The following is an 11,125-nucleotide window of genomic DNA, read 5'->3' on the forward strand; positions in this document are numbered from 1 at the left end:
ACTTTCTTTGATACATTAACCGTCGGGGCCTCAAATCTTAGGATATTAAAGAACTCTCACTGCTGCTTTGGTACTACCGAAATCATGACGATGTGTAGATGAACGAAAGATTAGCAGGTGGCGCTTCCAAAGTACATATACTAAATATTGGAACGATGCAGAGAAGATTTGCGGCGCCCCTACGCAAAGATGACAAGCAAAATCGCGAAGCGGTCCCCATTTTTGTTATTGCGATAGCAATTACATTGACACTCCAGGCATATATCTCCCGTCGCCGTCGCCGTGAGCTTCGGTATGAGTGAAAGCATGTGAGGGTGAGCGGGCGAACGCGGTTCAATCTCGAATGCGGAGAGCGAGGAAGGAGGCCCGGATGCGTGCCTTCTCCTGTGGCATGCGAGGCAGGGTAGTGAGTCGTGGTGAAAGGGCGTTCTTCTACGGCGGCTGTTCCGTGCCTCGACGTTCTCGTCGCCCGCCGCTCCGCACAGAGTGGAGACAACCGCGGCGTCCACCACGGCGTTGTCACGGGAATCGCACATGCCGTGGTGGACGCCTTTGGCGGACGCCATAGGGACGCGTTGCCGGTGCTCGTTTGTCTTGAAAGCAGTCTGACAGTGGCTAAAGAGCGCGCCCGCGCGTGACTCGCCTTCAAACGGATCCACGATGTTTGCAGCATAGAGTTTCCGACAAAAATTACTATAGGGAACTCTGCTGCTAGTGTCTATGGGAGCTGCAATGGTAGCGGTTGTCCCAGCATGGGAATTAGGGGAAGTACATGGATTTGCCCAAACTTCGTCCTTTTGGTTTCAAACGGCTTTTTGACTGTGTGAACTCGTCATTTTTAACAGTATATTGCGCAATAACTAATTAAATAAACATCATTAAAATTACCCGACGGCACACAGGGACTCTAGCACGGAAGCCCGATATTGAAACCATTAAGCCATGGACGCATGTATCGCCAAGCGAATGAAACGCCCTTATGAATTTATCGCGGCCGTGCCAGTGCCTTGAGACTCATGGCGCGTTTCGATTTGGCCACCTGGACAAGCTCAGTCGTTGCAGTTATTAGCAATTGTACGCGTTCCCGGCGTCTTCTGCACTTAGGAGAATATAGATTGCGCTGAAATATACGACAATAAGATTAATATACCGTAATATACAAAGCCACAAGAACGTCTGATTCCACAAGCACGAAGATCAGACAAATCCACGTACTTCCCATCATTCCCATGGTAGGACAACGACTGCAGCGCCAGAGTTCCATCTAGTAATTTTTGGAGGAAACTCTATGGTTTGCAGAGTGCGCGTCGTCCCGGTAGCCTCGCATGCGCTGTGTTTAAGACGTTTCGTACGCATTGGAGCGACAGATGCACAGAGGTCAATTGACTCGCGACTACTGCCCCGATTGCAAGCTCCAGTGCTTTCACAGACAGTTTCCGCTGTCATCGAGCGGTGTGTGTTCATGTTTACGTGTGCGCGCGTGGCGCCGTGCTGATCAATTTAGCTAGAACACACTGACTGGCTAGTTGGTTTGAATCCATGATAGAATGTGTCATCGCGACTGAACAAGGACGTAGAAAACAGCAGACAACGCTGTCTTCGTGTGTTACTTTCTTTCTACATCCTCGTTGAGTCACGCTTACATATTCTATCAATGTTAATTTAGTTAGTAAGAGAATGTTTACAAGTTGATACGGCTGATAAAACTATTACCTACACTTCATACCGCTATCTACTAATTTTCCTATCGCAATCCGTGCTTCGTCTCTCTGGCAGAACTCTGAATTTTCTGACAGAATCGCACAATATTTATTCATATTAAGCCTTAGGCGAGTGTGAGTATATTTGACGAGTTATCGCGCAGGCCGACTTGCACTTGCCGCAGATTACCCAAAAGTACCGAGTGCGATGGCCGAAACTGGTAGCAGCAGCGCGGAGGTCGCTTTTGGGTCGAAACTTGGATCACGTGACATCGCTTCGCCGCGCAGACGTCGCGCGAGGCCATTTTATCCCGTGATTTAGAACGTTTATTTTGACCCTTGTCGCTACATTGCCTCTTGTTGTATAGTGGTAACTACCGCCCTACTGGCGCCGAAAACCGTTGCTCCGAGCCTCCTAAATGATTTGTAGTAAGTTCATCGCGGAACTTATGAACACAATTGGCCGGGTTTTGTTCTTGAGTGGTCGGATTGCTGGTTTAAAGTCCAAGGATGAGACCTGGTTTGCGGAATAGCAGAGCGGTTAGATATTCTTTTCAGGATATTCTTTTTCAAAGGTCTCGAGATCACTCTACAGAATTTTGTTCTAAGCACGTTAACTTGTTGTCAAAGGATGGCAGCGTTCTAGGCGCGGCCGGGTTACAGTTCGTGATAACGTTTGTCACGAAGAAGATAGCATTTGACTCATCTTTCAAAACGTCTTTTATTTTTTTCGTCAGCAGCACAAATAAAAACGGCCTTCCCTACTACATGACACAAACGTAAGTTCTAGGGCTTCCGCGAATGAAGAGGCCGACTGAACTTGAAACATGCTTTATTGCATGGCAGAAACTTAACGTGGCCGAATGACACACATGGAGTATAAAGGACAAAAAGAACACCACAGCTTTGCCATCGAGAAACTATGGCTTTGCGGCCAGCGATTATGTACGCATAGTGGGCGAGGGTGATGGGATCGCGATATGCGCCGCGCGACAGAAAGGGAAACTCTATCACACAAGTACACGTGTACAGATATGCGACAGAAATTACGTAAATCTTTTACCCTGCAAAAGCACATGACGCCCTGCGACCTCCTTTTCACTGACTCGGGGTTTTCATTTGTTTTTTTTTCTTTATCTTCAGCTCTTGGGCCAGTTGCTACGCTGCGCTGTGGGATACGTTAAACATCCTGTGCGGGCTGCGAATGGTGTATGGTCACTTGACTACAGAATTTGCGTAACCAAATACACAAGTTCCATCAGTTACATCTTGTTCAACCATTTCAAAGGTCAGTCATGCCTAACTTATGTTACAGCTAGATGGAGAGGGTGTTCGCGGTCTAATTTTTGCAATCGTGCGAGAGTGTAGGAGCACGAAGGCAGAAAACGTGGCTCCTCGCTCCCTTCTGGTGGTGCCCGAGGCTTCCCTGCCCTGCTCGAGCCTAGTGGTGGTGGTGATAAACTTTATTTCTTCTAATTACAGGAGAGGGGTGAGCTGAGCCCTAAGGGCCCAGCCCTTACAAAGTCTGGGGGGGGGGGGGGGAGTCCCTAGTCCGGGACCCCCGTGGTTTCTGCAGCGGCCCGAGCCCGCGCCGCACATTACAGAGGGTTGTGGTGCCCTCTCGTTTGCTTCAATCACCGGCGCTTGCACTCGCCATGAATACGAACACGAGTCGCGGTAGTCGAAGGTTTCGGATATCTCCCTGCCTTGTTGCCCGAATACGTCCATGCCATTTTTGAACCACATGTGTCGAACGCATGAAGGGGGAGGCCATAGCCGAGCGCGCACGAAGTTGTTCTACAAGAAATTGCACATTTGTAGCCCTTGCGGAACTCCCGACGAACGCCGGTTTGAGCTGGATGAGTTATACCTACTGCGGCATGCTGAGCTCTCTCAGACCCCACCGTTCCAGCTCGGATGGAAAAATGTATGCTGCTCAGATATGCGCCTCTCTGAACGCCGCGCTCGAGGCTCAATTTACCTCCGATTGCGTCATGCATGGGCCGACAGCGCCACCATTATCGCATGCGACACGTCGGCAGGGCCGAGTAATGGCTTCACTCCTCTACAGAAAGAGGGACGTGGGTATAGTATGGTTGCGAAGCTAGACGCGAATATGCCACTGTTACCGTGTTTTCCACGCATGGGTTTCGGCAGGTTCGACCCCCGTTGAAGACGTTTCACGTCGAAACGCAATTACAGCAAGCTATATATCCTCCGTGTTATTGTGCCCTGGGTCGCATGCGATCGAGAAACGACTACGCGGTACGACAAATCCGCTGCGTATGCAGGCTGACAAAGGCGTGCACAGACCTGTATTTTTACAGCCAGTAACATGTAATCCTCTGTAGATATCTATCGATCAGCGATATTGGTCCATGGTAAGCTAAATGCGGAAGATACTTGCAGCACCAGGTTACGCAGAACATAAAGCCGCATTTGAAGGACGCACATGACCCATGATAACGATCCGATTAGATCCCAACGGCGCTTCGCCGATGTGTGTGCACGTTGTCCGCGAGAAAGTAAGAACATAAAAAACATGCTAATAGATTCTGATCGCCTACTACAGCATCTTTTCACATGTCCACGTTCTTGCGCTCAAAAGTTGACAAGAAGTATAGCACTAATGTGTGGGTAGCATTTATGCCAAACCCACGTAAGAACTGCAACAAGTTACACGTAATTTGTGAACTTCTGTACCCCGCGTGTCTGAAGATGCTCTAACACATACAGTCTGTGAAACGAACATTCGAGTATCTTGCAGAGTTACAGATTCGCAAACATTGTCTTCCAGCTCTTCCTTTCTCTTCTCAGCCGACTGGTATTTGTGGCAACCTTTACAGATAATCTGTCTATGGCTAGGATCTGCCGGATCGTGTCTTCGCGTAGACCAACAATATTTTTCCTACGAGGCCAATCTCGAACATAGTGCAATACCTGAGCGACCCGCGGCAGAGGTGAAGCACGCCTTAAGCGCTCTCCATACGTGGGACGATCCCGAAGGTAGTCAAATGCCGGGCCGACGCGCTGAGGAGGTCGCCACATTCTGTCCCTGAACAGAAGGCGGGCCGCTACTCTAGCGCCATCTCATAGCGGTGTTCACCACAGAGCCCGTCTTGCATGACACTACGCTTTCCTTCTCGCGATGTCTTCGCTATTGTCGTCTTTCATCCCCCGCTGCGCTCTGGTTTCCCTCCTTCCTTCTTCGCTGTGCTCGTTCGCTCCATCATTCCGAGGACGCCGACTCAATGTGCGGGAACGGCCGTCTAAGAGTGGCGCTTTAAAAACGGTATTTGTATAGATTCACCAGCTGTCTATATAGACCACTTGTGCTATTTCTATATTGACACCTCGTTGCGATGGCAAAGAACACAGTACCAAAAATAGTTAATCATAACACTCTTTATTGGGCAAATTCGCTCCCAGAAAAGCAAGTTGCACTGAAAGTGCAACGATAGCGGCGAGCACAGTCAGCCGTCGTCCAAAATTTCATCAGCGTGTCCGGCGCATCGGCTTTCGTACATGATAAGTCGAAAGCTGCAGCGTAATCGCAGGCTCTCGCACATCTTTCAGGAAGTGCAACACATTCGCGTCGTGCATAAACACAGAAAAAGGGTTGGGCGACGACAAAGGCAACAGACACAATCGGCTACGCTAATCGACAATGTCCCGATACATGCAGACGTGTTTTGCACCACGCGATAACGTTTAAAATATTTAGCCGTTCAAAGGTGGTCACTGGTAAAACACAAAAGAAGTACATGCAGTGCACGCGTCAATATATTCCAACAACGAGTTCGGACATGAACCACAGGTAAAGCTTCCACTAAACGATCCAGCAGTGGCTTCACGTGTGCTGCATCAAGGAAACTGTAGGGCACGAACACCAAGAGTCTCAGCTCGATGCGCAGACTGGCACCAGGGCATGTTTGCGGTTCGCTAGAATGCTTCGTCGCACTGTAATTACGCTGGGTAGCTGCAATTACAGTGAAGACTTGCCACTCTTTGCAAATGCCCACGACATACTTAATGGAGCATCTCTTTTGTAGCGACTATCCAGAATGCTGTTGGAGAGGCGTGACACACAGAGGACGCGACCTCGTACAGATAGCTTCAACCTTCCACGACGTCCGCTATCTTCAGGTACCGAAGAATGTGCAGAAAGCAGTATTCGTTCAGCTTGTCCAACTGCTTGCTACCGTCTTCCTGGACCTCGCACTCGACCCGTTCCTGGACGACGCCCGTCATCTTCATGTAAGTGTGTAAGTCCGCATTGCGCAGGAGCTGGCGGGCTTTCTCGATCTTGGACACGGCTTCGGCCTTCTCAATCCCGGTCACCTGCGCCCGGTCCCGGTCCTGCTCTAGCTTGCGCAGGACACTCTCGACGAGTACCGGGTCCCCCGAGAGGAGCTCGAAGGGGCGTGCGCATTCTGGGCCGTGGTCTCCCATCACGAACCGGGCCGCCCGCTGTGCGAGGCCGCAGTTACGCCGCACGACATCCTGGGCAGCACACATCTCGTCGTTGTGCTGCAGGCAGAAGGGAATCTCCAGGAGAAGTAGGTTGTAGTTCTCGGCTAACCGCGGCAGAAGACGCCCCAGGAATAAAGGCACAGAGCTGCCTCTGACGGCTGGGAGAATGAGCTCGTAAAGCTGCCGGTTGTTCAAAGCGGCGTCGGCGAGCATCTGACAATCTTGGCGGCGCAATTCGATCGTGGAGTCCAGATAGATATTGCTGATGCTCCGATTCAAAGACAGCGCTTCACACAAGTTAGATAGCGACTGACGTAGGGACTCGTCGTGCTCCTGTTCAATTTCGTCCCAGTCTTCGCCAAAGTCATATATTTCGATAATTAGCTGAATTGCCTTGATGTAGGTTGATCCCGTAATGTATGCAGCTAGCAATGCGAACGCGTCGTTATCGAAGAAATGAAGGTACACGCGAAGCAACGTTACGTGGTTGCAAGTAGCGATGACGTTAAACATGTTTCTCAAAGCAGCCACGTCTGCTAGGAAGATAAAGGAACTGAAAGTGACGGCTGTCACTGCCTCACACGCAGAAACCATCTCAACGTCCTCGGGGAGAAAAGCATAGCTACCGATGCGCACCCTTTCGCCAACGCCACCATCCCGTATTATGCGACAAATTTCTTCGATACCACAATCGCGCGGAACGGTTTGCAATGTCAACATTTTAAGGCGGCACTGCTTTCCAAGTGCTTCGAGCAAGAGGTAGCAGTCTTCCCTGGTGGACCACGTTAAGCTAAGCTTTAAATGCTTCAGCTTGCTGTTTTCCTGCAACGCTAACACCCAAGTAGGAACGCCGAGTGCGTCGACGTTTTCATCCGCCTGTGGATCAAGGAAGTCCTCGTCACTTCGCTCGAGCAGCAAGCACACACTTTGCAGAGACGGGCTATGGGCTACGGCTTCCAAGAACAGCGCGCAGTCCTTGCTCGCGGCCTGGCCTTCCACGGATAAACCTTCCAAAGTCGTCATTGTGCTGATCCCTTGTGCCAGCGTCTGCAACGCCGCGGTCGCGAACACGAGCTGGCGTTCTACCAGTTTGAGTTTCCGGAGCGTCCCGTTTTTCTTGACCAGATATTCCGTGAACCACACCGATGCGGCTTCGAGGGGGCCTGAAGCAAAGAAGCAGCCCCCGACAGTCAGTTCAGTGATGGTGTCATTTCTTAGGAGAGCATCGATGAGCTTCTTCGCCATGTCAGCGCTTAATTTCAGCTCCGATACGTCCAGCGAGACCAGTCCGGCGCCATCTTTTTCCAACAGGCGGGCGGGAATTTTCATTCGCTCGGCGGAACAAGCATGGCCGACTGAACATCCGGGCGACTGCTCGAAGACTTCCACTTGGTCGCTTGCGTTGCCGAATAGGGTGAGCCTCTCGAGTCTCGACGAGGCTTGCAGGGCTTCGACCAGCGGACTTGTGTTCGCGGCACCGTAGTTTGCCGCCACTGAGACAATACACAGGTGCCGTTTGAGGAGCCAGCGTAAGAGGGACAGGGCTGCTTCTTCGTTGTGGGTGCACAATTCGCAACGTGTGGATCCGAGGCAAACGCCCGGCACCGTCCGGACGCTTAGGTCTCCGAGCTTGTTGCGAAACTCTTCTCTGAGCTGAAGGCCGGCGTGCCACAATACTTTGTTGCAAGCTGTCAGGTGTCGAAACAGATGACAGACGCGACGGTGGCCCCGTGTGCACGTAGAGGGAATCATCACCGAACCAGCGACTTCACCTTTGCAAGAAGATCAGCGTCTCTGGAGAACTGCGGGAATTGTGGAAGTGGTACGGACGTGCGCGTTGCGTTGACCGTCTGTCGTGTGTGTATGCATTTGCAGTGGCGGCTTCAATTTGCACCGCCCATTTATACCCTTCCGCTGAACGTGCATTTGAACGGCGCAAAAAGGCTGGCGGTTACGTTGTTTCAAAATCAAGTTTAGTAGGGTCACGAGGTCAGTAGGTAGAATGACACGCGCGTCATTATTTGGGTGTTTCATTGGCTGTCACGTTACTACCAGCCTGCAGCACCTAGACGCGACAATGACTTTCGTTTATTTACGAGCTGTGGCCACCGGAAGAGTGTAAGAAAAGGAACGTGACTCGTATATTGTTCGGTAACAGTGGAGATATGCGCGCCGGACAAAGTTTAGCGCCTACTAAGCACCATTGTGCGCATGAAGACTCACAATATTCTACCTTCGACCGGTAGTGAAGGATCAAATTGCAAAATGAAAAAAAAAAAGTTTATCCATTTAGAGAGGTAAATCAATGCAATATTGAGGAAAAGCTTAGGGATGTGTGTCACAAGTCAGCGGCTACACTGCTGAAGAGGCATTCTTGTGGATCCAGTTGCGCCAGTGCAATATTAGTGGAGAGAACTTCCAGTGGCACCCTCTGGCGAGTGACGTCGCGGTTAGAATGCCGAAAATGGCGGCTCGCTCAGCTGCCGGGTGCGTTCGTTCCCTTCGAGTATGTTCGAGATATTGGTGGCTCGAGCCACACTTATTGAAGGGTAGGTGGGCTTCTTTCTGCTGCCATGCCTGAACCGCAGAATTGCTTCTTCAAAAGCGCTTGACTCGACAATATTTGCGGATTGGATATGGCAAACTATGTAGCGTTGAAGGAGTCTACTGGTCTCGCAATGCATATATGCGGCATGTCTGTCTATAAATTTTGCCTAAAAGGAATGCCTGCAAATTCAACACACGAAATTGTGTGTGATGCTTTGCTAAACACTTAGCATTCTCGTAGTACTTAGCTACGAGGGACATGACATTTTACATGTAAGAAATATCTTGGTACCTAGTGTCGACATGTTATCCCTGTTAGAAAGACACTGACCGGCGAAGCTGTCATCATGTTTCTTATTACTCTGGTGAGTTGTTCTACTGAAATATGGACACATAATATAGCGTAAAAGAAATACTTAGGCATGCATTTCGTATGAAAAAGCTTGCTGCCACTTTCACCGCTCTCTGAAACAGGCCGCCATAACGAACTACTCATGGCTGCTAACACAACGGCGCGTCATGTTGAGCATTTACATAGTTAATTCACAAATACCATTGCAGCAATCACCTGAAAGAAAGGTTTCGTGGTTGCGATGGAGAGCCAATAAACTGCAAGCGATGACATGTTTGGTGGCAGCCCTCATCAGTAGCCTTTATCGACAATGTGTCACACCCCTCAGGCAACGCTAGCAACCGACCTTCGTTATGGCGAGACACGCATTGATCTCAAAACCCATTAGTTCGTTGCAGCCTCCAATTTAAACCACGAAGCCGTTTTGTACAGGGCCAATTGCAATGCATAAAGTATACCCAAACAAATGCATACTAGTACCATAGAGTTTCCTACAACATTACTAGAGGGAACTCTGGCGCTGCAGTTGTTCAGCCACCATGGGAATGATGGCTATGTACACAAATGTGTCTCATCTTCGTGCTTGTGAATTCAGACGTTCTAGCGGCTTTGTTTATAATGCTTTCTCTTCAGGCCTAATTTGGACTATATTTCTAAGCAATTTGTGCATTCTTTAAATGCAGAACGCGATAAGAGTCTCGCTCGATCGTGCGTCCATAGCGCGAGATTTTTAATATTTGCCATCTGTGCTAATTGTTCCTACTTCTATATCCGCCGTCGGACAGATTTATGGCAGTTTATCTAAATATTTGTAATCTGGCACTTCAAGAATGATCACATATTACAAAGTCAAGAAGCTGTTTGGAGCCAGGAGGACGAAGTATATGGCCAAATCCATATTCTGGCCATCGTTCCCCTGCTGGCCGAACTACCCTGCTTGCAGCTTCCGTAGACACTAGCGCCACAGTTCACTCTGGTGGTGCTTGTACGAAGCTCTATGACCATGACCCTATCCAAAATTTCTCTGCCTATCGGCTGTTCTCGGTAACCTTAATTATATGCGCGTACACAGTTGGTTGCTTGGCACCATGACCACATTGTCGTGCTCGACGCTAGATGTATGTGTCCGCTTGAAATTGAGAATGGGACGGAGACCAGTCTGGTCGGGAACATACATGACAATTAAAAACGGACACTGACCAAGGAAAGGTTTATAAAAGTCAGACGTTTGGGCTCCCACACGAGAAACGTTGTTCAAAATGATGTTGAGGGGGGGTCGTCGTCCGCTTACGTTCGCTTAAAATGTCACGTAATCATCCTTTTCTAGAATCCCTGACAACCAAGAGCACCCAGTAGACACCTAAATGGTAATGACGGCAACTGCCCCATGTGTACGCACGTTGCTCAGGTCATATATTAAAGTGAGCTGAAGCGTTATCGATGCCTCGCCTTTCAGAAGAAGCTACAAATTTCATTTCTCTTCATTCTTTCTCTTCTCTTTTTTTCGCCCTCGCAATTGCCCCAGTTCTCATGCGCAGAACGCATATTTTCAAGTCGATATCTCAATGCCTTGCTAAAAATTTTAACATCGCGCAAAGCCAAGCATGAAAACAATATGCGTTATCAATTTTGTTACTTACATCTCGAACTCTATTCGCCCTCTGACATTGTCGATGTATTAAACGGTCTTGTTACCTATGCGTCTTATCATTGGCTGAAGATTAGGCTACGCACAACGGGTGTATAAAATGTAGCTGGCGCTTGAGTGAGCGTCACAGACACCTGTCCCGACGAGAGACGGAGGCCACGTCGGCACCGAGGCGATCACTTGCACAGCTGTGCCTGGAACGCGGATTCCCCATGGAGGGCGAGTTTGTTTCTGCCGAGCTGCTTCGTCTGAACTGCACACGAGGCCACAATCACGTCTGTCAGCTGCTGCGACACCTGACAGCCTGCAACAAAGTCTTGTGGCACGTGGGCCTTCAGATAAGCGAAGACACGAGCGACGCGCTCGGAGAAGTGAGCGTCGCGACTGTGCCGAGCATTCGCCGCC

General features: G+C 49.7%; 1 protein-coding gene and 1 non-coding gene across 2 annotated transcripts in view; one reads left to right on the forward strand and one right to left on the reverse strand.

The window, feature by feature from the left end:
- The window catches only part of LOC139048898 (uncharacterized), a 54,839-nt gene extending 46,779 nt beyond the window's left edge, over positions 1–8,060 (reverse strand). The window contains exon 1 of the mRNA XM_070523822.1: positions 5,822–8,060. Coding sequence (XP_070379923.1) covers positions 5,822–7,925 — 2,104 coding nt within the window. The 5' untranslated portion in view covers positions 7,926–8,060. The remainder of the gene's footprint in view (positions 1–5,821) is intronic.
- LOC139049339 (U6 spliceosomal RNA) lies at positions 121–224 on the forward strand. The gene has a single exon (XR_011508200.1). It is a non-coding gene; the product is annotated as a U6 spliceosomal RNA (small nuclear RNA).
- Positions 8,061–11,125: the final 3,065 nt, after the last annotated feature.

This window comes from Dermacentor albipictus, chromosome 8 (genome assembly GCF_038994185.2).
Source record: "Dermacentor albipictus isolate Rhodes 1998 colony chromosome 8, USDA_Dalb.pri_finalv2, whole genome shotgun sequence".
NCBI lineage: Eukaryota > Metazoa > Arthropoda > Arachnida > Ixodida > Ixodidae > Dermacentor > Dermacentor albipictus.